This window comes from Oncorhynchus mykiss, chromosome 12 (genome assembly GCF_013265735.2).
Source record: "Oncorhynchus mykiss isolate Arlee chromosome 12, USDA_OmykA_1.1, whole genome shotgun sequence".
Lineage (NCBI taxonomy): Eukaryota > Metazoa > Chordata > Actinopteri > Salmoniformes > Salmonidae > Oncorhynchus > Oncorhynchus mykiss.
The window spans coordinates 27,822,424-27,849,967 of record NC_048576.1 but is presented as its reverse complement, the minus strand read 5'-3'; the positions used below and the strand labels follow the sequence as shown (position 1 = coordinate 27,849,967).

The following is a 27,544-nucleotide window of genomic DNA, read 5'->3' as shown; positions in this document are numbered from 1 at the left end:
TTGACAGTGACATTCTGAGATGCCAAAAAATATGAATTAATAGGAGCCGTTTAGAAATTGTGAAACATTTATTCAACAATTTAAACAAAAATCCCCCCAAAAGTTTGCCACTTTTGAGTAAGTACCCATTCACCCATTCTCACACTTACTTTGAGAAGTACCCATTCTCACACTTACTTTGAGAAGTACCCATTCTCACACTTTGAGTGTACTCTCAAAGTCAATTACAGTTTTGGGCATGTGGTTAGATAGCCAGTATTCACCCTGTGTTGTCTTAAGATGGCATGTGTTAAACAAATATTTGACTCATGACAAGGCAAGCTTGTTGTCTTTTAGATAAAAAATTTAAAAATCCTCCTGTCTTGACCTGGAGGCATAAGTGAGCGATTTCCTCTTAGATAGGCCAGCTGTAAAGTCGTAATTGGCTATAATTTATTTTAAAAATGAATGAAAACAAAAATTTACTTTTTGGTCTTAATTTAAGGTTAGTGTTAGGCATTAGGGTTAGCAGTGTGGTGAAGGTTAGGTTTAAAATCTGATTCTATGACTTTGTGGCTGTCAGCTAGTGCCTCGAGAACAAGATTTGTGACGAAGAATGATGCATTTGTCTGTAAACATCTTCAGTAGGCCTATATGTACCAAGACCAAACACTGGATTTGAAATCTTGCTTCCATTCACAGACACCACAAAATATGGAAATATAAAAGCACCAGTAGCCTCCCAAACTCCCCTCGTCAGAGTTGCCCAGCCCCTGATCCCAGGTGGCATGATAAGATAAGAAGTATGAGTGACCCCCCTCTTTTCCCATAGATCCCCCTCTCTCTGTCTCATCACTTTGACTTGAGTTTGTGTTTTGGGGCCGGGGTGGGAGTGGGGGTTGTGGCAGATGTAGTCGCAGGAGAGGGTCTCAGTTTACTGTACAACATCTTAAACCTGCAAAGACAAAAGGGATCCTTTCAAAATGGGGAAGTCAGTGTTTTTTGAATGGCGTCAAAAAATGACATACATTAAGAGATATTTGTAATGTGGCTAGCAAAGGTTTGTTGGGTTATTGTGACATGAATGTTCTAGAACAGGATATTAAATGTCCCTGTAGGGTTTAGTGATAAAATTAGCCATATAAAAAATGAGAACTGTCATATCAGTCATTTGAACAGGCTTGTGCAGCACTTACAAGTTTTTGATTTTCCTCAGGAGGCCTCTGACCGCTTTGCTAATCCTTTTCATTCGCCCCTGTCATCCAAACACGTGTAGATTAGACACAGTCCTTTGTTTGCTGCTGTTATGTGGATTACATTATAATAATCTCTCAACAAATAGTCTATGAACAACAGGAGCTCACTGCCTCACCTGCATTTGTTTGTAGAACAGAGGAAGAGAGAAAACACAGATGACACCTGCGAAAGAGACAGAGAAGGAAATCAGATCAACAAACTATGTTCACGTTATTATTTACAGATCAGAGCAGTTGGGGGAGTTTCAAGTATGAATGAAACAGGACTTATTAGGAGATAATTATCAGATGTATGAGGATGGTTCTGTAGGACAGTGTGGTGTAAGACAGTCAGATAGACAGGTGTTGAGTGGATTAGTAGGGTCTCACCAACTATCACCAGGGTCAGACCATTGGTCGTGATGCCCATATAGGTCAACACGTACAGCAGCACCACAAACTGAAAACAGAGCAACAGCTTTTTAGATTGGCATTGTTTGGCAACAGAAGCGATGAGCTTATGAAGCAATGATTATGTTTTGTTGATGTATTGTTTAATGTTACTGATGTAAGAGCTCAGGAGAACCAGTTGTCTGATTCAAGTGCTGGTGATTATGTGACTTTGACTTCTACCTTCCTCCCTAGTCCCCACACACAGTTGTATTTGTATTATTTATGGAAAAAGGCAGCAACTACTCTTCCTGGGTTCCAGCTAAATTAAGGCAGTTAAAACATCTTTAAAACATTACAATACATTCACAACAGATTTCAGAACACATTAAGTGTGTTCCCTCAGGCCACTACACGAATGACACATATCTACAACACAAAATCCGTGTGTAGGTGTGTGTATGTTATTGTTTCTGTGTATGCATGTGTCTGTGCCTATGTTTGTGTTGCTTCACAGTCTCTGCTGTTCCATAAGGTGTATTTTTATCTGTTTTTTAAATCTAATTTTACTGCTTGCATGAGCTACTTGATGTGGAAAAGAGTTCCATGTAGTCATGGCTCTATATAGTACTGTGTGCCTTCCATAGTCTGTTTTGGACTTAGGGACTGTGAAGAGACCTCATTACGGTATAGTACAGTAATACACTGAATTTTCTCTTAGTTTTCTGAGGGACATTGGTAATGGCCCCTGACCTTGATGGAGTCCATGATGCTGTCGATGAAGAGCAGGCGTTTGATCTCTGTGATGGCGAAGGCCATCATTAGCACGACCTCCTCCACCACCAACACGGTCTCCTCATCTGTCAGAGAGCTGTCGTCTCCTATATAAGACCTGGTACCACACACACGCACGCACGCACACACACACAGACACACGCACAAACACGTCATCAAACAAATACCTAGTTTCAAGAAGAATGTTCTACCAACAGACGCACAGAGCCATTCACAGATGACTGTTGGTTTTTCATGCTCCAATGATTACATATTGAGGTTGAATCATGTTTCTCATAAACTACAGCATCATAACTGCTGTAAACTGTGCTTACTGAAAGGGGTGCACTCCTTCAGGGATCTTCCGTATCAGCTCTAGGAGTTTGTAGTAGAGGCGTAGGGGGAAGGTGAGACACATGATGGAGATACACAGGTAGGACAGCATGGTGACGGAACTGAACTGGAACAGGCTAGCCAGGCCTATCACCAGCCCTGTGACCACAAGCCCTGTCTTCCCCACATCCCGCCAGTAGATCAGGTCCATTACTGCAAAGAGACAGTGAGAGGATTGAGCGGGTATAGATAATTAAGTCCATTATTTATTCATTCATTAATAAGTGGTGGAAGACAATAAGTGAATGGGATGGAGAGATAGATGAGTCATAGAGATTAATAAGTGACTTCCATTCTGTGAGGATATATACATACAGTGCCTTGCGAAAGTATTCGGCCCCCTTGAACTTTGCGACCTTTTGCCACATTTCAGGCTTCAAACATAAAGATATAAAACTGTATTTTTTTGTGAAGAATCAACAACAAGTGGGACACAATCATGAAATGGAACGACATTTATTGGATATTTCAAACTTTTTTAACAAATCAAAAACTGAAAAATTGGGCGTGCAAAATTATTCAGCCCCTTTACTTTCAGTGCAGCAAACTCTCTCCAGAAGTTCAGTGAGGATCTCTGAATGATCCAATGTTGACCTAAATAACTAATGATGATAAATACAATCCACCTGTGTGTAATCAAGTCTCCGTATAAATGCACCTGCACTGTGATAGTCTCAGAGGTCCGTTAAAAGCGCAGAGAGCATCATGAAGAACAAGGAACACACCAGGCAGGTCCGAGATACTGTTGTGAAGAAGTTTAAAGCCGGATTTGGATACAAAAAGATTTCCCAAGCTTTAAACATCCCAAGGAGCACTGTGCAAGCGATAATATTGAAATGGAAGGAGTATCAGACCACTGCAAATCTACCAAGACCTGGCCGTCCCTCTAAACTTTCAGCTCATACAAGGAGAAGACTGATCAGAGATGCAGCCAAGAGGCCCATGATCACTCTGGATGAACTGCAGAGATCTACAGCTGAGGTGGGAGACTCTGTCCATAGGACAACAATCAGTCGTATATTGTACAAATCTGGCCTTTATGGAAGAGTGGCAAGAAGAAAGCCATTTCTTAAAGATATCCATAAAAAATGTAGTTTAAAGTTTGCCACAAGCCACCTGGGAGACACACCAAACATGTGGAAGAAGGTGCTCTGGTCAGATGAAACCAAAATTGAACTTTTTGGCAACAATGCAAAACGTTATGTTTGGCGTAAAAGCAACACAGCTCATCACCCTGAACACACCATGCCCACGGTCAAACATGGTGGTGGCAGCATCATGGTTTGGGCCTGCTTTTCTTCAGCAGGGACAGGGAAGATGGTTAAAATTGATGGGAAAATGGATGGAGCCAAATACAGGACCATTCTGGAAGAAAACCTGATGGAGTCTGCAAAAGACCTGAGACTGGGACGGAGATTTGTCTTCCAACAAGACAATGATCCAAAACATAAAGCAAAATCTACAATGGAATGGTTCAAAAATAAACATATCCAGGTGTTAGAATGGCCAAGTCAAAGTCCAGACCTGAATCCAATCGAGAATCTGTGGAAAGAACTGAAAACTGCTGTTCACAAATGCTCTCCATCCAACCTCACTGAGCTCGAGCTGTTTTGCAAGGAGGAATGGGAAAAAAAATTCAGTCTCTCGATGTGCAAAACTGATAGAGACATACCCCAAGCGACTTACAGCTGTAATCGCAGCAAAAGGTGGCGCTACAAAGTATTAACTTAAGGGGGCTGAATAATTTTGCACGCCCAATTTTTCAGTTTTTGATTTGTTAAAAAAGTTTGAAATATCCAATAAATGTCGTTCCACTTCATGATTGTGTCCCACTTGTTGTTGATTCTTCACAAAAAAAATACAGTTTTATATCTTTATGTTTGAAACCTGAAATGTGGCAAAAGGTCGCAAAGTTCAAGGGGGCCGAATACTTTCGCAAGGCACTGTATATTTTTTGCAGCCACCATTCCAAATATCAGAGTCTGTTGTTCCTCATAAGACAATCTTAGAACAGACTCTGAGCAGCCAAAGAGAGAAAGTTCTGGGTCAGGTTCAATGGCCCTCTCATTTACCTTTGAATACCAAAGATGTTTCTCCAAAAATGATTGAGCAGGGGCAGAGCCAAAAAAAGATGAGTTAAAATGAACCCTCTGAGGCTTTACATTTGTCACACAGCGGGGAGACCTGGGGGTAAAGTCTATGCAATTTGGTTTTGGAGTAGTGAAGTCTATGCATGACTTGTATTGTATCAATTGATATCTGGTATTGATGGAACAGGAGTGAATTCTAGAAAGGGCTTCTCCCCATAGATAATCTGAGATCTCAATATTTAACTCTTTACTCCAGGTCTCCTTGAAATGACTAGTAAAAGCCTCTGTACAGTTGGAAAAAAGGAGACTAACTGAGATGAGGTGTTTTGAGTTGGGAGGGCGCTGTAGCAAATCATAAAAATAATGTTGTACAGGGAGGGTGTCAACATTTTGAATTTTCCCTTTGATACAGTGTCTGACTTGTAAATAACGGGAAAAAAAGTGAATGGAAGAGTTTGAATGTATTATTTAATTCAAACCAAATTCTGTTAGTCACATGCGCCGAATACAACAGGTGAACAGTGAAATGCTTACTTAGGAGCCCCTAGCCAACAATGCAGTTTAAACAAGGTATGAATAACAATAATAGATCAAATTAACAAGTAATTAAAGAGCAGCAGTAAAATAACAATAGCGGGACTATATACAGGGGGGTATCAATACAGAGTCAATGTGCGGGGGCACCGGTTAGTTGAGGTAGTATGTACATGTAGGTATTAAAGTACATGTAGTTATTAAAGTGACTATGCATAGATGACAACAGAGAGTAGCAGTGGTGTAAAGAGGGGAAGGGGGGGGGGCAATGCAAATAGTTTGGGTAGGCATTTGACTAGATGTTGAGGAGTCTTATGGCTTGGGGGTAGAAGCTGTTTAAAAGCCTCTTGGACCTAGACTTGGCACTCCAGTACTGCTTGCCATGCAGTAGCAGAGAGAACAGTCTTTGACTCGGGTGGTTGAAGTCTTGACAATTGTTAGGGCCTTCCTCTGACACCACCTGGTATAGAGGTCCTGGATGGCTGGTTGGCCCCAGTGATGTACTGGGCCGTTCACACTACCCTCTGTAGTGCCTTGCGGTCGGAGGCTGAGCAGTTGCCATACCAGGCAGTGATGCAACCAGTCAGGATGCTCTCAATGGTGTAGCTGTAGAACCTTTTGAGGATCTGAGCACCCATGCCAAATCTTTTCAGTGTCCTAAGGGGGAATAGGTTTTGTAATACCCTCTTCAAGACTGTCTTGGTGTGCTTGGACCATGTTAGTTTGTTAGTGATTGGACACCAAGGAACTTGAAGCTCTCAACCTGCTCCACTACGGTGATCAAGCCTACCACTGTTGTGTCATCGGCAAACTTAATGGTGGTGTTGGAGTTGTGCCTGGCCCTGCAGTCATGAGTGAACAGGGAGTACAGGAGGGGACTGAGCACGCACCCCTGAGGGGCCCCTGTGTTGAGGATCAGTGTGGCAGATATGTTGTTACCTACACTTACCACCTGGGGGCGGCCCGTAAGGAAGTCCAGGATCCAGTTGCAGAGGGAGGTGTTTAGTCCCAGGGTCCTTAGCTTAGTGATGAGCTTTGAGGGCACTATGATGTTGAACGCTAAGCTGTAGTCAATTAATAGCATTCTCACACAGGTGTTCCTTTTGTCCAGGTGGGAAAGGGCAGTGTGGAGTGCAGTAGAGATTGCATCATCTGTGGGTATGTTATGTGCAAATTGGAGTGGGTCTAGGGTTTCTGGGATGATGTGAGCCATGACCAGCCTTTGAAAGCACTTAATGGCTACAGACATGAGTGCTACGGGTCGGTAGTCATTTAGACAGGTTACCTTAGTGTTCTTGGGCACAGAGACTATGGTGGTCTGCTTGAAACATGTTGATTAATTATACTAATTGCTCATCTATGTATAAATATTCAATTGTGGTCAGACCCTTCTCCCTCCATTCAACAAACACCTTATCAGACCGAGATGGAACAAAATAATTATTAAAGAATACCAGGGTGTATACAGAGGTATCAAGCACCTTATAAACATGCTTAATCTGGTTTAGAATTCTTCTGGTTAATCTGGTTTAGACTTTCTCAAAACAAAGTTGTTGCCTGTCAGTTTGTTTGGGCACTCTGCTTTAGAGAAATGCACGGCTGGAAGAGAGGAATGGTACAGACTTGACTTCCATATGTAGCCACAGGGGGACATCCATGTCCAATTTATCAGGAAAACACAGTTCCCAGTAAGTTCATGGGTAGGCCAGTTTCCTCGGGCTTTTCCAAGTGAGCATTACAAATACGATGGTTTTTGTAACCACAGACAAATGGCAAGATTGGCGAGTCTAATGTCTTAAAATATGAAGAGGTAAGAAACATTTGAAGATTCTGGCTAAGCTAAAGGAACCTGGGAAGAGAAAAACATTTTATGGCATTAATGTGCACGTCATAGAAAGAGGAAATATTATCCAGCTCTCTATTTTTTGTTTTAGCTTTGCAACCTGCTCACTTTAGTTAAGCTTGAAGATGAGCTGTGGATTTCTAGGTATTTTTGGTACCAGGTAAGTTAAGTGGTCATGCACTACTTTAAATGGTATCCTCTCTAGCTCACTTGCTGTAATATTATCTGAGATACACATGAGATGCTTTCTCACAATTTATTGAATAGCAAGATAGTTTGCCAAATTAATTGATTAAGTCTAGTAGGTTAGAGACGGATGCTACTGGGTCCGAGAGGTATGGAAGCACACCGTCTGCGCATAACGAGGCTTTCTATGTTTCCTACTTGAACTTTAAGATCTTGGATATTAGGATGATCCCTTATTTGTATCGCTAGGGGTTCAAGGGCGACAGCGAAGAGCAGAGTACTGAGTGGGTAGCCCAAAGGGCTACGCACGCCTCCAACTCAATCATCAAGTTTGTGGACGACACAACAGTGGTAGCCTTGATTACCAACAACGACGAGACGGCCTACAGGGAGGAGGTGAGGGCCCTCGGAGTGTGGTGTCAGGAAAATAACCTCACACTCAACGTCAACAAAACTAAGGAGATGATTGTGGACTTCAGGAAACAGCAGAGGGAACACCCCCCTATCCACATCGATGGAACAGTAGTGGAGAGGGTAGTAAGTTTTAAGTTCCTCGGCGTACACATCACAGACAAACTGAATTGGTCCACCCACACAGACAGCATCGTGAAGAAGATCATCAAGGACAACAACCACCCGAGCCACTGCCTGTTCACCCCGCTATCATCCAGAAGGCGAGGTCAGTACAGGTACATCAAAGCTGGGACCGAGAGACTGAAAAACAGCTTCTATCTCAAGGCCATCAGACTGTTAAACAGCCACCACTAACATTGAGTGGCTGCTGCCAACACACTGACTCAACTCCAGCCACTTTAATAATGGGAATTGATGGGAAATGATGTAAAATATATCACTATCCACTTTAAACAATGCTACCTAATATAATGTTTACATACCCTACATTATTCATCTCATATGTATATGTATATACTGTACTCTATATCATCTACTGCATCTTTATGTAATACATGTATCACTAGCCACTTTAACTATGCCACTTTGTTTACATACTCATCTCATATGTATATACTGCACTCAATACCATCTACTGTATCTTGCCTATGCCGCTCTGTACCATCACTCATTCATAAATCTTTACGTACATATTCTTTATCCCCTTACACTTGTGTCTATAAGGTAGTAGTTTTGGAATTGTTAGCTAGATTACTTGTTGGTTATTACTGCATTGTCGGAACTAGAAGCACAAGCATTTCGCTACACTCGCATTAACATCTGACATAAACATAAACATAACATTTTATTGGATTGGATTTGATTGGATTTGATTTGATTTGGACAGGGATAAAGCATTTTGACCCAGACGATAAATGAGTCGCCAAATCCAAACCTACTGATTGCTTGAACATGTATGACCATTCTATTTGGTCAAACGCCTTTTGAGCATCTAGCGATATAATAGCCGCCTTGGAGCCTTTCCCATGATTTGCATATAGACTGTTAAGCAGCCTGCGCACATAGAACCTGCCGGAGATAAATCCTGTCTGATCCGGAGGAATAATGGCTGTTACATGTTTGTTCAACATATTAGCAAGCACTTTGGTTGAAATTAAGCAATGCTATAGGTCTATATTTTGCAGGATCTGTTACCTCTCTGCCTTTATTTAACATAAGGCAAATATTGGCTTCATACAACGATTTCGTCAAAATCGTATTTTCTGTTGAATCAGCCTTTACTATGAGTCATCCATATATCAATTGTCTTAAAATCATTTATTTATTAACTAACTAAACAATCACAGAAGTGCACACACAAGCAAACAAAGTAAATATGGTTACAAGAAATGATAGGGGAATGTGCCCTAGTGGGCTAAACCGGCATGGCGGCTTGTTAGACAGAAGGGAAATGGGTGTCGACAGATAAGACACTAAAGTTGATAATTATAACAATTGAAATGTTAATCCTTTACACATGAACGCTCACTCATTCGGGAATAATTGCAATCAATATATATATTTATGCTCAGTGTGTCACATGATCTCTGTTGGAATCGTCCTTCTTTTGTAGAATTGTCCGTCTCTCTCTGTCATGGTTAAAATAGATACTTCAGAGTAACATTCAGCGATGTTGTCTTATGGATGTTTCGGCGGTTGTCGGTCTTCGAGTTCAATGATACCGAATTCCTAGCTGCAGACTAGTGATTAGTATCAAGATTTGTTCTTGTTCTGTCTGTATCGATAGTCTAAGAGTTGAACCACGTGTGGAGACAAACTGGTCTGGTCTCAAACCTTGGCCCCCTCGTGGTGAGGCAAGCTGGTCTCAACCTTAGTCCTCTCTGTAATTGAGAGATACATGGTCTCGTGATAGAAAACCCGGGTGGGGATTTTATTTGGAAGAGCAGAAAAGGGCCTGTCCCAGGATGCAAGACCATAACTGTGCTCATGGGCGGTCCTCTGATTTAGTTAAACTCCAAAGGGAATTGGAGTTTCCTTCATTAAACAGTCCAAAATCACATTACACAATTTCACAAACAGTATCATCCTCCCTCATTCATCTTATACAACAATTAGATGTAAGCCTCATATCTGAGGCTTTTGTATAAACAACGTTATGGTAATGTGGCCATATTGTCTCCCATGAGATTCACAAAATTGTACCAAATGGACCAGTTCGTAGCTGGATTCTTCACCGATCTTTTATGCCTTCTCCAGAACATAAATGTTGTTCGGACCTCAAGTTTTGTGAGGTGGAAGAAATTCCTTTGTTCTCTCTATGAAAACTCACTATCTCTCTATACTGTGGCCATGAGGAGATAATCTCCTCCAGGAATGTACGACCTCTCTGACCACAGCAGCCTGGTTGTAGGAGACAGAGGAGGATGGTGCTCACTGTACCCAAAGAGGGCAACGTCATGACAGTGCTCTCAAGCGGCTAGATATTCTTTACCTTTCAGCCATCAGATTTGCCACCAATGCTCCTTATAGGACACATCACTGCACTCTATACTCCTCTGTAAACTGGTCATCTCTGTATACCTGTTGCAAGACCCACTGGTTGAAGCTTTTTTATAAAACCATCTTAGGCCTCACTCCCCCCTATCTGAGATATCTACTGCAGCCCTCATCCTACACATACAACACCCATTCTGCCAGTCACATTCTGCTAAAGGTCACCAAAGCACACACATCCCTGGGTCGCTCCTCTTTTCAGTTCGCTGCAGCTAGCGACTGGAACGAGCTGCACCAAACACTCAAACTGGACAGTTTTATCTCAATCTCTTCATTCAAAGACTCAATCATGGACACTCTTACTGACAGTTGTGGTTGATTTGCGTGATGTATTGTTGTCTCTACCTTCTTGCCCTTTGTGCTGTTGTCTGTGCCCAATAATGTTTGTACCATGTTTTGTGCTGCAAACATGTTTTGTTGCTACCATGTTGTTGTCATGTTGTGTTGCTACCATGCTGTGTTGTCATGTGTTGTTGCCTTGCTATGTTGTTGTCTTAGGTCTCTCTTTATGTAGTGTTACAGAAATCCATGTACTGTCTTTATGGTTCTGTTCACAACACATCAGATCATAGGGTGGTGAGGTGACACACACACACACACACACAATACATTAGACAGTAGAGAGTTCAAATGCACAGCAGATCTGCAGTGAAACTGACATGTCGTTTCGGTGACAGCTGAAACTTCCAGTGAGCTCACTAACACCAGTGTAAATCTAGAAGGCAATTATCTGATTACAACTAACATCCAGGAATGTTTCATAGATAGAGCCCAGTTCCCTTCTATCCCCAACCATTGATCCTAAATACCCAACAGCTGTGCCCATAATGATTCACCAACATGGCCAAAACAGATAAAATCTCTGAGTCATCACTCCTCACATGCATATAAGAAGAGGCTTGCTAAACACCATTCTGTCATCAACTCATTTTGTCTTTGTTGTCTATCCCTATCTCCACCAACTATAGCTCTCTATCAGAGAACTGATCAGAATTAATCTTCCTGCCCTGTAATTCTCCACCTGCCCAGTAGTAGAGCCCCTCTCACTGGTCCCAAACCAGCTGGAGACCTCAGCCCATACACAAAGGTCACGTACACCTAAGACCAAGTCACATATTTACACCACCTTACCTTTGATGGCCATTTTGGCAGCTGATTGCTGTGCAAACAACCCACCCCACTCGCTTCCTCTTGCTGCTCGCTGCTCTCCTAGAACCCTCTGCACTCCTATGGTCCTCGCTAGGATCTTTTTTTGGCTCTACCAGCCCCGTCAGCAGTATAGGGCTTTGCTGGCCTAATTTTATCCTGCCAATTGGATACCCCCTCTTTAAGGGCACACAGGCACACACACACACTTGCACATTCACATAACGTGGGGAACCTAAGACGTCAGCATGTTTTTAAGTGCAGACAGTTTCTTGGTCTCCAGAAAGACTCTTGGTTCCTTGGCCTGTCTGTTATACAAAACAAGATCCCTAAGCCAATCATAGGAACAGGTTTTCAACATAGGCCTATCACTCTACCAGAGGTCAGTATTTATGCATAGGCATTTAATCCTTATAGGAGTTACAGTTGATTGATTTTAGGATGTTAAGAATACATAACCCATATAAAACAAAGCCCTTATGGTCATTCGTCTTTTCAGTTTGATGCAGCTAGCAACTGGAACGAGCTGCAACAAACACTCAAACTGGACAGTTTTATCTCAATCTCTTCATTCAAAGACTCAATCATGGACACTCTTACTGACAGTTGTGGCTGCTTTGCGTGATGTATTGTCTTTACCTTCTTGCTCTTTGTGCGGTTGTCTGTGCCCAATAATATTTGTACCTTGTTTTGTGCTGAAACTGTTGTGCTGCTGCCATATTGTCATGTTGTGTTGCTACCATGCTGTGTTGTCTTGTGTTAAGGCCAAGTTGTCTTAGGTCTCTCTCTATGTAGTGTTGTGTTCACTCTCGTTGTGACATGTGTTTTGTCCTATATTTTTATTAATTAAATAATCCCCCGTCCCCGCAGGAGGCCTTTTGGTAGGCTGTCATTGTAAATAAGAATTTGTTCTAACTGACTTGCCTAGTTAAATAAAGGAAACAAAATGTTACATTCATACACAAAAGCACTCTCGTGAAGACAAAATAAGATTCCCCTTCATCATTGTGTATTTTTCTATTACAAATTAAAGAAATGCTATATCATGTTTTTGCAAAAGTATTTAGACCCCTTTGATTTCTACACATTTTGTGTTTATTATATATTTTTTGATAAATAAAACATTAATAACTAAAATATAGTAGTTGCATAAGTATTCAGACCCTTTGTTTATGCAAGCCTAAGTTAGTTTAGGAGTAAAATTCAGCTTAACAAATCACATAAGCTACTTGGACTCACTCACATTTGAATGACCAACTCCTACCTCTGTTCCCCATACATACAACATCTGTAAGGTCCCTCAGTCAAGTATTGAATTTCAAGCACAGATTCAAATACAAAGGCTTTTCGAAAGCCTCATAAAGGGCAGTGATTGGTGGATGGGTAACAATAACAATTCAGACATTGAAAATCTCTTTAAGCGTGGTCAAGTTAATATGTATGCTGTGGATAATGTATTAAACCACCCAGACATCAAAGATACAGGCGTCCTTCTGAACTGAGCTACAGGACAAGAATGAAACTGCTCAAGGATGTTACCATGAGGTCATTGGTGACTTTAAAACAGCTACAGAGTTCAATAGCTGTGATGGGAGAAAACTGAGGATGGAGCAACAACATTGTAGTGACTCCACAATAATTACCTAAATGACAGAGTGAAAAGAAGAATGCAAATGTACAGAATAAAAATATCCAAAACATGCATATCGTAGGCAATTAGGCACTAAAGTAATAATGAGGGGGGGGGGGGGGGAACACAGCAAAGGAACATGCTTTTTGGCCTAAATGCAGAGCCTTATGTTTGGGGCAAATCCAACAACAAATCACAGAGTAACTGCCTCCTTATTTTCCAGAGTGTTGGTGGCTGCATCATGGTATGGGTATGCTTGACATTGGCAAATACTGGGGAGTTTCCGGATTTAAATAAAACGGGATGGAGCAAAGCACAGGCAAAATAGGAAAACCTGCTTGTCTGATTTACACCAGAGACTGGGAGAGGAATTCACCTTTCAGCAGGATAATAACCTACAACACTATGCCAAATTTAAACTGGAATTGCTTACCAAGAAGACAGTGAATGTTCTTGAGTCGCCATTAGTATAATAATTGAGCCATGTTGTGAAGGAGCTGGTCCCAATGCATTAGGTTTTATCTTTACCTTGTCAGCTCAGACAGGATGACATAATAGGGGAGTTATGAACAAATGTTTTTGTTCCGTGGTGGCCAAGTTACAGATTTGACCTAAATATGCTAGAAAATCTATGGCAAATTGCTGTGTAGCCATGATCCCCAACATCTTGACAGAGCTGAAATAATTTTGAAAATAATAATGGGCAAATATTGCGCAGGTGTGCAACACTCTTATCGACTTACCCAAGAAGAATCACATTTGTAATCGATGCCAAAAGTGTTAACACAGGGAGCCGAATACTCATATATAAAAACATTAGAGTATTTTGTGTAGATTGTAGCACAATAAAATGTGAAGAAATCCGAGGAGTCTGAATACTTTTGCAAGGCACTGTGAATCTCACAAATAAAAATGTTTTGTTGTGATAAATTGTGAAAGAGAAGGGTTAATATCACCAGCTTAAAAGTCCTCCCATTAATTATTGCTTAAAATGACTGCTAGAGCTGCCCAGTGACACGAGATGAGCTAAATAACATCTATGCTCGCTTCGAGGCAAATAACACTGAAACATGCATGAGAGCATGAGCTGTTCCGGACGACTGTGTGATCATGCTCTCCGCCGCCGATGTGAGTAAGACATTTAAACAGAATATCATTCACAAGGCTGCAGGGCCAGATGGATTACCAGGACGTGTACTTCGAACATGCGCTGACCAACTGGAAAGTTTCTTCACTGACATTTTCAACCTCTCCCTGTCCGAGTGCAATGCCAACATGTTTCAAGTAGACCACCACAGTCCCTGTGCCCAAGAACACTAAGGTAACCTGCCTAAATGACTACCGGCCTGTAGCACTCACATCTGTAGCCATGAAATGCTGGTCATGGCTCACATCAACACCATTATCCCAGAAACGCTAGACCCACTCCAGTTTTCATACTGCACCAACAGATCATGCAATCTCCATTGCATTCCACACTTCCCTTTCCCACCGGGACAAAAGGAACACCGGTGTGAGAATGCTATTCATTGACTACAGCTCAGCGTTCCACACCATAGTGCCCTTAAAGCTAATCACTAAGCTAAAGACCCTGGGACTAAACACCTCCCTCTGCAACTGGACCCTGGACTTCCTGATGGGCCGCCCCCAGGTGGTAAGGGTTGGTAACACATCCGCCACGCTGATCCTCAACATGTGGGTGCATACTCAGTTCCCTCCTGTACTAGCTGTTCACCCATGACTGCACGGCCAGGCACGACTCCAACACAATCATTAAGTTTGCCGATGTCACAACTGGTAGGCCTGATCACCGACAATGATGAGACAGCCTATAGGGAGGTCAGAGACCTGACCACGTGGTGCAAGGACAACAACCTCTCCCTCAACGTGATTGTTACGCACGCCTCTGAAGAGGGAACGCATTACCCTGCTACAACTCAACTCTCCGTAAAGCAAAAGAGGTATGGACTGTAGGTGCGAGTAAGGATGACAAAAGGCAGAATTTACCACTTACTAAGAATTTATTCCTTCACACGGTAATATGGGGAAAAGGGGCTGGACAGAACCAAAGCAAAGAAAGTAAATATCAAAGCCCCCCTCTCCTATCTTACCTGCCTCACCACTACTTACCTAATTTAGCACCACCTGGTGCACTAACCAAAATACAGGGGGTGGTCCACCCAGGTCTTACCTAGTGTGCCTAGACAATGAATATACTACGGGTATATGTATGCCCGCGGGCCTCGCCTAAGCACTCCCTAGGTGCCTTCCCCTTTCCCCCCTGGGAACAAATTAAACAGAATATTAAACAATCCACTTCACAACAAAACTGAGAAAAAACTAACTCAGGCCATTAAAGAAGCTCTAACAAAGCAACAAACACAGAACATACCAAAGCTGCTACCAACAACAACTAACATAGTACATACCAACGACCAACATGCTATACCCCTCAGCCATCAACCTCCTCTCTCAGCAATGATCTATATCACAATCACTCTCTCTGCAATGATCTCTTTTCTAAACAGAACACTGGCTTATATATAGCTTCAGAGGGAATGGGTAATTAGCGACAGTTGCGTCTTGACGAGGGGGTGGGGTCAGCTCTCCAATTAGCCATGGAGTCGACCAATCAGCTGCTTGGGGAGAATTCAGGAAGCCGTCTCCTGAAACACACACTCAAATACACAAGCTATAACACAGAAACTGGGGAACGTAACAGTGATCAAGACAAAGGAGATGATTGTGGACTACAGGAAAAGGAGGACCGAGCACGCCCCCATTCTAGTCGACGGGGGGCTGCAGTAGAGCAGGTTGAGAGCTTCAAGTTCCTTGGCGTCCACATCACCAACAAACTAACATGGTCCAAGCACACCAAGACAGTCGTGAAGAGGGCACGAAAAAACATATTCCCCCTCAGGAGACTGAAAAGATTTGGCATGGGTCCTCAAACCCTCAAAAGTTTTTACAGCTGCACCACCGAGAGCATTGGGGACCTAGACTTGGCGCTCCGGTACCGCTTGCCATGCGATAGCAGAGAAAACAGCCTATGGTGGCTGGAGAATCCAGAGAATCCAGCCACCATAGGCTGTTTTCTCTGCTGTCGCATGGCAAGCGGTACCGGAGCGCCAAGTCTAGGTCCAAGAGGCTTTTAAACAGCTTCTACCCCCAAGCCATAAGACTCCTGAACAGCTAATCAAATGGCTACCCAGACTATTTGCACCCCCCCCCCCCCCCCCTCCTTGATCGCTGCTGCTCCTCTCTGTTATTATTATAAGTGCATTGTCACTTTAATAACTCTACCTACATGTACATATTTCCTCTATTACGTCGATGCCGGTGCCCCCGCACATTGACTCTGTACCGGTACTCCCTGTATATAGCCCCGCTATTATTTACTGCTGCTCTTTAATCATTTGTTATTGTTATAGCTTACTTTTTTGAGGTATTTTCTTAAAACTGCATTGTTGGTTAAGGGCTTGTAAGTTAGTATTTCACTGTAAGGTCTACCTACACCTGTTGTATTCGGCGCATGTGACAAACAACATTTGATTTGATTTGAATCAATCAAATCTAGTCTATACCAGGGTTCAGTATTTATTTGCATATGAATAATGGGTATGAATAGTGTCAGGCACGTTCTAAATGAATACTGGCCAAGGCCAGAGCTAAGTGCGTCACAGATTCAGCTTAAGGCAAAGTAAAACACAAAAAATGAGCCACCGCATGGCTCATAATGGGTTTCAAAGGGAGCATCAATGCATAATGTAAATTAGCTTTCTTTCGCTCTCTCTTCCTGTCTCTCTCTTTCCCTGCCTCCTTCACTTCCTTACTCCCAGTCCCTCCCTCTCTCTCTCCCAATTCCGCCCTCTCACATGCTGTCTGTGCTGCTATTATAAAAGGCTGACACTCCTCTAATCTGCAGGCGTAGAAGCTTGATAATCCAGACTCATTAAAGGTTGAGATTAGCAGAGATCTGGAAGGGGAGGAATGAAAAACAGAGGCACAGATAGGAAGGCAGGTAGGGAGAGAGGGAGAAGGACAGTGCATGCATGACATGGATGAGCTATGCTGCTCTGGGATTGGTGAACATAAATAGCCAAGCAATCACAGAGGAGGCAGGGAAAATAACAAGGCTAGCGAAAATATGGAGAAAGGGAAGAGCTATGAAAAAAAGATAGAGAAGGTGAAATCAAAAGACTACAGAGTAGAGGCTGCGCTAACAAAGACAGAGAAGGTATAAAAATGGGAGAGAGTGCAGATCAGTGAGATTTCCAGAGAGAACAGGAAGAGAGAAGGGAGAGAGGGGGGTGAGCAGCTAGAAGCATCAGCACAGAGAAAATACGTCAGCCAGACAAACAGCATCAACCTGGGCACCCATACTCTGAGAGGCCTGGAGCAACGGGCCTATACAGGCAGCACACAGCAGGGCACAGGCCTAGCCAACGGCCCACAGGAGGGAGAGAAGACGCCCAGTCCACACTGTCAGCTGCTGTAGCCATGAGGACTGCACGGAAGGGGAGCATGGAGATGCCTGCATTTGTCCGGCAGCTGGTGAAAGAGACAGAGAAGAGGGTCAGCTCCTTCTTCAAAGGAGGGGGGCATGGAGGGGCAGAGCAAACAGACGGGGAAAGAGAGGAGGTGATCCCCAGCCCCTACCTGGACCGTCCCATCCTGGACAAGTTGACTGAGGAGGGTTGCTCCTGCTGGGGCCTGACCTACGCTCTGTGCAGCATGCAGGGCTGGAGGGCAAACATGGAGGACTACCACAACTGTGTGCCTCAGCTGGGCACAGGGCTGGCAGACTGGAGCTTCTTTGCTGTGTTTGATGGGCACGCGGGAAACAAAGTGGCACAGTACGTTTCACAACACCTGCTGGATCAGGTCCTAGCTACAGGTGAAAAAAACTTGACAGACTTATCATGTTACATACCAGCCAGTTTTATCTCTTAGTTTAAAAATATGCTTGCTTCAAAATAGATGCATGAACAGATCTTGATGCAGCATCTTGATGCAGCATTATACTCTTAGGAGTAAAGCATGTGACTCCTCAAATATGTATTGAATAGTGTGTTAGAGAGAGGTTTATACCTGGTAATAACTATAAAAGATCACTACATTTTAGAAGAATATTACTGGTGACTGCCATTTTATCTTGCCAGTGTTGATGTGGTTATATAAATTATGTATATAAATGAATAACACCATTTAAAATTATACTGCCTGTGAACTAACTTCCTGTGTGTACTTACTGCTTGTGTACTTACTGCCTATTTATACTCACTGCATGGGTGTACTTACTGTACTGTCTGTGTCTTGTAGGAGGGATCGGGCCAGAGGACCACCCTGATCGGGTGAGAGGGAGCTTCACAGATGGCTTCCTACATACAGACAAACACCTGCTGACTGCAGCCCGCCGTGAGGGCTGGGAGCGGGGTGGCACCACCGTGACCTCCACACTCATCTCACCACGATACATCTACTTCGCCAACTGTGGAGACTCGCGTGCCATGCTGTGCCAGGCAGGGCAGGTGTGCTTCTCCACTGAGGACCACAAGCCCTACAGCCCTCTGGAGAGGGAGCGCATCGAGAGCGCCGGCGGCTCCGTGTCCCTGCAGCGCATCAACGGCTCCTTGGCCGTGTCCCGAGCCCTGGGGGACTTCAGCTACAAGGGGACAGTGAACCGGCCGCCCACCCAACAGATGGTGTCTCCGGAGCCAGAGGTGTGTGTGGTGGAGCGGTCGCCCGGGGATGAGTTTCTGGTGCTGGCCTGTGATGGGGTGTGGGACACGGTCTCCAACGAGGAGCTATGTGCCTTCATCCAGAGTCGGCTGCGCGTCTGCACTGACCTCAGAGATGTCTGTTCCCAGGTCATTGACCTCTGCCTCTACAAGGTCAGTACTCATGGTCATAGATCACCTGTAGATCAGTGTATGTGGACCACATCAGTGACCTTTATAAATAATCCCTACATGTACATGTTGGAGCATAAGTGTATCAATTCGCTGTCAAAATGTGGATGCACTTTCCTTAATGTAGACAGGGCAACATTCTCTGATCTGGTTAAACGAGCCACACGCACATGCTGTTAGTTAATCAATCTGTGATTACATTATTTTAGCAGAGGCTTTATTTTCTATTTCATAATCTTAATCCTGTGAAATAATCATCAAATCAAATCAAATGTATTTATATAGCCCTTCGTACATCAGCTGATATTTCAAAGTGCTGTACAGAAACCCAGCCTAAAACCCCAAACAGCAGGCAATGCAGGTGTAGAAGCACGGTGGCTAGGAAAAACTCCCTAGAAAGGCCCAAACCCAGGAAGAAACCTAGAGAGGAACCAGGCTATGTGGGGTGGCCAGTCCTCTTCTGGCTGTGCCAGGTGGAGATTATAACAGAACATGGCCAAGATGTTCAAATGTTCATAAATGACCAGCATGGTCAAATAATAATAATCACAGGCAGAACAGTTGAAACTGGAGCAGCAGCACGGCCAGGTGGACTGGGGACAGCAAGGAGTCATCATGTCAGGTAGTCCTGAGGCATGGTCCTAGGGCTCAGGTCCTCCGAGAGAGCGAAAGAAAGAAAGAGAGAAAGAGAGAATTAGAGAGAGCATACTTAAATTCACACATGACACCGGATAGGACAGGAGAAGTACTCCAGATGTAACAAACTGACCCTAGCCCCACGACACATAAACTACTGCAGCATAAATACTGGAGGCTGAGACAGGAGGGGTCAGGAGACACTGTGGCCCCATCCGATGACACCCCCGGACAGGGCCAAACAGGAAAGATATAACCCCACCCACTTTGCCAAAGCACAGCCCCCACACCACTAGAGGGATATCTTCAACCACCAACTTACCATCCTGAGACAAGGCCGAGTATAGCCCACAAAGATCTCCGCCACGGCACAACCCAAGAGGGGGGGGGGGGGGGGGGGGGGGGGCAACCCAGACAGGAAGATCACATCAGTGACTCAACCCACTCAAGTGACGCACCCCTCCTAGGGACGGTATGAAAGAGCCCTAGTAAGCCAGTGACTCAGAGAATCCCAGTGGAAAGAGGGGAACCGGCCAGGCAGAGACAGCAAGGGTGGTTCGTTGCTCCAGAGCCTTTCCGTTCACCTTCCCACTCCTGGGCCAGACTACACTCAATCATATGACCCACTGAAGAGATGAGTCTTCAGTAAAGACTTAAAGGTTGAGACCGAGTTTGCATCTCTCACATGGGTAGGCAGACCATTCCATAAAAATGGAGCTCTATAGGAGAAAGCCCTGCCTCCAGCTGTTTGCTTAGAAATTCTAGGGACAATTAGGAGGCCTGCGTCTTGTGACCGTAGCATACGTGTAGGTATGTACGGCAGGACCAAATTAGAGAGATAGGTAGGAGCAAGCCCATGTAGTGCTTTGTAGGTTAGCAGTAAAACCTTGAAATCAGCCCTTGCCTTGACAGGAAGCCAGTGTAGGGAGGCTAGCACTGGAGTAATATGATCAAATATTTTGGTTCTAGTCAGGATTGTAGCAGCCGTATTTAGCACTAACTGAAGTTTATTTAGGGCTTATCCGGGTAGCCGGAAAGTAGAGCATTGCAGTAGTCTAACCTAGAAGTGACAAAAGCATGGATTAATTTTTCTGCATCATTTTTGGACAGAAAGTTTCTGATTTTTGCAATGTTACGTAGATGGAAAAAAGCTGTCCTTGAAACAGTCTTGATATGTTCTTCAAAAGAGAGATCAGGGTCCAGAGTAACGCCGAGGTCCTTCACAGTTTTATTTGAGACGACTGTACAACCATTAAGATTGATTGTCAGATTCAACAGAAGATCTCTTTGTTTCTTGGGACCTAGAACAAGCATCTCTGTTTTGTCCGAGTTTAAAAGTAGAAAGTTTGCAGCCATCCACTTCCTTATGTCTGAAACACTTGCTTCTAGCGAGGGCAATTTTGGGGCTTCACCATGTTTCATTGAAATGTACAGCTGTGTGTCATCCGCATAGCAGTGAAAGTTAACATTATGTTTTCGAATGACATCCCCAAGAGGTAAAATATATAGTGAAAACAATAGTAGTCCTAAAACGGAACCTTGAGGAACACCAAAATGTACAGTTGATTTGTCAGAGGACAAACCATTCACAGAGACAAACTGATATCTTTCCGACAGATAAGATCTAAACCAGGCCAGAACTTGTCCGTGTAGACCAATTTGGGTTTCCAATCTCTCCAAAAGAATGTGGTGATCGATGGTATCAAAAGCAGCACTAAGGTCTAGGAGCACGAGGACAGATGCAGAGCCTCGGTCTGATGCCATTAAAAGGTAATTAAAAGGTAACTCCTGGCAGAGTGGTGCAGACTCAGGACAACTGAGCTTTGAAGGAATACACAGATTTAAAGATGAGTCCGTCATTTGCTTTCTAATAATCATGATATTTTCCTCAAAGAAGTTCATTAATTTATTACTGCTGAAGTGAAAGCCATCCTCTCTTGGGGAATGCTGCTTTTTAGTTAGCTTTGCGACAGTATCTAAGGAATTTCAGATTGTTCTTATTTTCCTCAATTAAGTTGGAAAAATAGGATGATCGAGCAGCAGTAAGGGCTCTTCGATACTGCACGGTGCTGTCTTTCCAAGCTAGTCGGAAGACTTCCAGTTTGGTGTGGCGCCATTTCCGTTCCAATTTTCTGGAAGCTTGCTTCAGAGCTCGGGTATTTTCTGTATACCAGGGAGCTAGTTTCTTATGAGAAATGTTTTTAGTTATTAGGGGTGCAACTGCATCTAGGGTATTGCGCAAGGTTAAATTGAGTTTCTCAGTTAGGTGGTTAACTGATTTTTGTCCTCTGGCGTCCTTGGGTAGAAAGAGGGAGTCTGGAAGGACATCAAGGAATCTTTGTGTTGTCTGTGAATTTATAGCACGACTTTTGATATTCCTTGGTTGGGGTCTGAGCAGATTATTTGTTGCAATTGCAAACGTAATGGTCCGATAGTCCAGGATTATGAGGAAAAACATTAAGATCCACAACATTTATTCCATGGGACAAAACTAGGTCCAGAGTATGACTGTGACAGTGAGTAGGTCCAGAGACATGACAAAACCCACTGAGGGCAAAACCCACTGAGTTGATGATGGCTCCGAAAGCCTTTTGGAGTGGGTCTGTGGACTTTTCCATGTGAATATTAAAGTCACCAAAGATTAGAATATTATCTGCTATGACTACAAGTTCCGATAGGAATTCAGGGAACTCAATGAGGAACGCTGTATATGGCCCAGGAGGCCTGTAAACAGTAGCTATAAAAAGTGATTGAGTAGGTTGCATAGATTTCATGACTAGAAGTTGAAAAGACGAAAACGTCCTTTTTTTTTGTAAATTGAAATTTGCTATCGTAAATGTTAGCAACACCTCCGCCTTTGCGGGATGCACGGGGGATATGGTCACTAGTGTAGCCAGGAGGTGAGGCCTCATTTAACACAGTAAATTCATTAGGCTTAAGCCATGTTTCAGTCAGGCCAATCACATCAAGATTATGATCAGTGATTAGTTCATTGACTATAATTGCCTTTGAAGTAAGGGATCTAACATTAAGTAGCCCTATTTTGAGATGTGAGGTATCATGATCTCTTTCAACAATGACAGGAATGGAGGAGGTCTTTATCCTAGTGAGATTGCTAAGGCGAACACCGCCATGTTTAGTTTTGCCCAACCTAGGTCGAGGCACAGACACGGTCTCAATGGGGATAGCTGAGCTGACTACACTGACTGTGCTAGTGGCAGACTCCACTATGCTGGCAGGCTGGCTAACAGCCTGCTGCCTGACATGCACCCTATTTCATTGTGGAGCTAGAGGAGTTAGAGCCCTGTCTATGTTGGTAGATAAGATGAGAGCACCCCTCCAGCTAGGATGGAGTCCGTCACTCCTCAGCAGGTCAGGCTTGGTCCTGTTTGTGGGTGAGTCCCAGAAAGAGGGCCAATTATCTACAAATTCTATCTTTTAATGGGGAAAACCGGTTGAAAGTTTCTGTCTGCTGAATGAGCGACACCGGCTGAGCACTCCTACAGCATTTCCCTCCAGAAACCGTGAGAAAGTTGTCCGGCTGCGGGGACCGTGCGAGGGGATTTATACTAACGTTACTATCTGTACTTACTGGTGGCACAGACGCTGTTTCATCCTTTCCTACACTGAAATTACCCTTGCCTAACGATTCCGTCTGAAGCTGGGCTTGTAAGCACAGCTATCCTCGCCGCAAGGCGATCGTTCTCCTGTATATTATGAGAACAGCGACTGCAATTAGAAGGCATCATGTTAATGTTACTACTTAGCTTCGGCTGGTCCTGACGAACCACCTCCAGATAAAGCATCATGTTAATGTTACTACTTAGCTTCGGCTGTTGGAGGTCCTGGCGAACCATGTCCAGATAAAGCATCATGTTAATGTTACTACTTAGCTTCGGCTGGTCCTGACGAACCACGTCCAGATAAAGCATCATGTTAATGTTACTACTTAGCTTCGGCTGTTGGAGGTCCTGACGAACCACGTCCAGATAAAGCATCATGTTAATGTTACTACTTAGCTTCGGCTGTTGGAGGTCCTGACGAACCATGTCCAGATAAAGCATCATGTTAATGTTACTACTTAGCTTCGACTGGTCCTGATGAACCATGTCCAGATAAAGCGTCCGGAGTAAAAAAGTTGGAAAAAAGAAATTTGAGGGAAAAACCAAAAATATAAACGGTTATTAAAAAGTAAAAACCGTAAAGTTGTCAGGTAGCAAAATAAGGTTGGCAACAAAACGCACAGCAACACTTAAATGAGTCTGCAAGTTGTGACCGGAAATGGCGTCAAAAATGGCGATAAGAAATACGATTATTGAGGATATACCAGCAGGTTTAGACAGACTACTTGGAATTGAATGTGTGGTGCCACAAGACCTTTACAAACACATACACACCAGCACACACCCATTAAACACATACTCTGTGTGTACACAGGCTAAGTGAGCTGAGCTGGGCTGGCTTGTGGTTGTATAACAGTGTTCTAGTTTAGAGGTGCTACCCAACAACCTGACAATGTCACAGTTTCTAACCCTCTCACACACTTCACCACACTTCACCTTAGTAATCATTTCGAGAATCAGTTCAGTTCTGCATGAAGGAGGAAGTAGGCTATTCATGTTCCTGAAAGGAGACACAGTGCTTTAGCTTTGCTGTGTGGACGGCCAGTGTTAAACAAAGGCTAAGGTTGCCTACAGCATTGGTACATTAGACTTATATTGGCCCACTCAGGTCACATCAGGGAAGCCAATGCTGCTTGCTCACCTCTTACAGACAGACACACATAATCTAAAGCCAACACAGTCACCAACGGCTAACATCAGTCACTGAAAACAGCTACCTGTGGCTAACAATCTATTCTAACACACCTACTATCAGTTGAGAATGGGTGACCTCTTCGACAAAAGGGGCCTTATTTCGTAAGGATCAGATGAATGCAGAAGAGAAGTGGTCGTAATTGGAGGTCAAAGGTCACTACTTAGCACCTGCCCTCAGAGCAGGCGTCTGTTGTAATCCTGCTAGTAGCTTTCTAGTAAGCCTTGTTTGGCACTCACCTGATTTGGCACTTGACAAACAACAACATCTACAGCGCAGGTGATTTTCACCATGGTTGGAAAGATTATCCTATCTCACACTCTGTTCAGAGGTCAGCATACATCACTAAGATTCACTAATAACAGTCAACCCTGTTTACAAACGTAAGACGTACTCATGTCAGGTCTGTACTGTACCCTAACATGAGGTCATCTCTGTGTACTGTAACTGTAGCTACTAATCTTGGTTGGCTTGTTCTCCTCTGCAGGGCAGTCTGGACAATATCAGTATCATCTTGGTCTGCTTCCCTGGCGCCCCCCAGCTCTCAGCAGAAGCAATACACCAGGAGGCAGAGCTGGAAGACCTGCTGGAGTCCAAAGTGGCAGGTGCAGTGATGTGGCGGTCGTTGTGTGCATACTTATATACCCCCACTTCAGTTTATCCATGAGTTTACAACAGGATTTACACTGCTATAGTTAATTGCCCCTGAGAGAGGGCATTTTAATCATTGTTTTGTTTGTAACTACTGCCCTCTTCATTTGATAGAGATTTATGAGGAACTGAGTACTCAGGGGAAGGAGCCTGACCTGTTCTCTGTCCTCACTGTTCTGGCAAACACTGATGTCCCAGGCTTACCACCTGGAGGCGGTCTGCAGAGCAAGTAAATTCATCTGAATGCATGGTGCTAAAAGTTCATTACAGTACAAGAGGTACTAAATAACAAAGTGCAGTAAGGATCATCTGAGTAGAGAAACTGCTTGTCCTCAAACCTGTTTCCTGTGTGTTGCAGAAGGAACTGTATCATCTCCGCCTATTACGAAAAGAAAGAGGCACACAATCCTACTACACCTAATGTAAGGGTTTGTATTTATAACAAACTGTCTCAGTTACTATACCAAAACGATATAATCTCAGACTTTGTCAGAATTTATGCACAGTCACCTCACAGCAGTCTACATTTTTCTCCAGGGGCTTGGTGGTTCTGAGAAGCTCGTCTAGGTTCTGTCGTATGGGAAACGTCTCTGGAAGACAATCAATGCCAAATAAAACTGTTTTCATTATGTGGCAATTCAACCAATCACAAAAGGAATTTTGTCTCTCATCCCTCATGCCAAGTAAAATCCTGATGTAACAAGTACAACGCAATTTGTGAAAGCTGAAACTATAGATTTTATATTCATACAATATGGGGAACATTTTATTTTATAGGACCTGGCTCTTTGAAACACAGAGATTCTGGCTCAGCAATATGATTCAGTAGTTGACAAACTATCTGATATACAGTGGGGAGAACAAGTATTTGATACACTGCCCGATTTTGCAGGTTTTCCCACTTACAAAGCATGTAGAGGTCGGTCATTTTTTTGATAGGTACACTTCAACTGTGAGAGACGGAATCTAAAACAAAAATCCAGAAAATCACTGTATGATTTTTAAGTAATTCATTTGCATTTTATTGCATGACATAAGTATTTGATCACCTACCAACCAGTAAGAATTCCGGCTCTCACAGACCTGTTAGTTTTTCTTTAAGAAGCCCTCCTGTTCTCCACTCATTACATGTATTAACTGCACCGGTTTGAACTCGTTACCTGTATAAAAGACACCTGTCCACACACTCAATCAAACAGACTCCAACCTCTCCACAATGGCCAAGACCAGAGAGCTGTGTAAGGACATCAGGGATAAAATGGTAGACCTGCACAAGGCTGGGATGGGCTACAGGACAATAGGCAACAACTGTTGGAACAAATATTTGAAAATGGAAGAAGTTCAAGATGACGGTCAATCACCCTCGGTCTGGGGCTCCATGCAAGATCTCACCTCGTGGGGCATCAATGATCATGAGGAAGGTGAGGGATCAGCCCAGAACTACACGGCAGGACCTGGTCAATGACCTGAAGAGAGCTGGGACCACAGTCTCAAAGAAAACCATTAGTAACACACTACGCCGTTATGGATTAAAATCCTGCAGCGCACGCAAGGTCCCCCTGCTCAAGCCAGCGCATGTCCAGGCCCGTCTGAAGTTTGCCAATGACCATCTGGATGATCCAAAGGAGGAATGGGAGAAGGTCGTGTGGTCTGATGAGACAAAAATAGAGCTTTTTGGTCTAAACTCCACTCGCCGTGTTTGGAGGAAGAAGAAGGATGAGTACAACCCCAAGAAAACCATTCCAACCGTGAAGCATGGAGGTGGAAACATCATTCTTTGGGGATGCTTTTCTGCAAAGGAGACAGGACGACTGCACCGTATTGAGGGGAGGATGGATGGGGCCATGTATCGCAAGATCTTGGCCAACAACCTCCTTCCCTCAGTAAGAGCATTGAAGATGGGTCGTGGCTGGGTCTTCCAGCATGACAATGACCCGAAACACACAGCCAGGGCAACTAAGGAGTGGTTCCGTAAGAAGCATCTCAAGGTCCTAAAGTGGTCTAGCCAGTCTCCAGACCTGAACCCAATAGAAAATCTTTGGAGTGAGCTGAAAGTCCGTATTGCCCAGCGACAGCCTGCAAAACCTGAAGGAACTGGAGAAGGTCTGTATGGAGGAGTGGGCCAAAATCCCTGCTGCAGTGTGTGCAAACCTGGTCAAGAACTACAGGAAACGTATGATCTCTGTAATTGCAAACAAAGGTTTCTGTGCCAAATATTAAGTTCTGCTTTTCTGATGTATCAAATACTTATGTCATGCAATAAAATGCTAATTAATTACTTAAAAATCATTTTCTGGATTTTTGTTTTAGATTCCGTCTCTCAGAGTTGAAGTGTACCTATGATAAAAATTACAGACCTCTAC

The 27,544-nt window shown here is 43.6% G+C and overlaps 2 protein-coding genes across 3 annotated transcripts; one reads left to right on the top strand and one right to left on the bottom strand.

Moving 5' to 3' along the window:
* Window positions 1-49: 49 nt before the first annotated feature.
* LOC110537324 (reticulon-1-A) lies at window positions 50-15,665 on the bottom strand. Of its 2 annotated transcripts, none has more exons than XM_036937308.1 (7): window positions 15,597-15,665; window positions 2,714-2,924; window positions 2,358-2,496; window positions 1,605-1,674; window positions 1,352-1,398; window positions 1,176-1,234; window positions 50-934 (listed from the first exon to the last, which is right to left on the bottom strand). In XM_036937308.1, exons 1-7 carry the CDS (start codon window positions 15,625-15,627, stop codon window positions 832-834), a joined length of 660 nt encoding a protein of 219 aa, XP_036793203.1. In that variant the 5' UTR covers window positions 15,628-15,665; the 3' UTR covers window positions 50-831. The 2 variants fall into 2 exon arrangements, with proteins under 2 accessions (XP_036793203.1, XP_021478945.1); XM_021623270.2 differs by lacking the exon at window positions 15,597-15,665 and adding an exon at window positions 11,523-11,673.
* Window positions 15,666-17,063: 1,398 nt separating this feature from the next.
* On the top strand, window positions 17,064-26,132 carry LOC110537323 (protein phosphatase 1A-like). The gene is made up of 6 exons (XM_021623269.2): window positions 17,064-18,064; window positions 18,490-19,061; window positions 25,018-25,135; window positions 25,296-25,410; window positions 25,540-25,603; window positions 25,719-26,132. The coding sequence occupies exons 1-6, from the start codon at window positions 17,668-17,670 to the stop codon at window positions 25,746-25,748; spliced, it is 1,296 nt and encodes a 431-aa protein (XP_021478944.1). The 5' UTR covers window positions 17,064-17,667; the 3' UTR covers window positions 25,749-26,132.
* The last annotated feature ends 1,412 nt before the right edge of the window (window positions 26,133-27,544 follow it).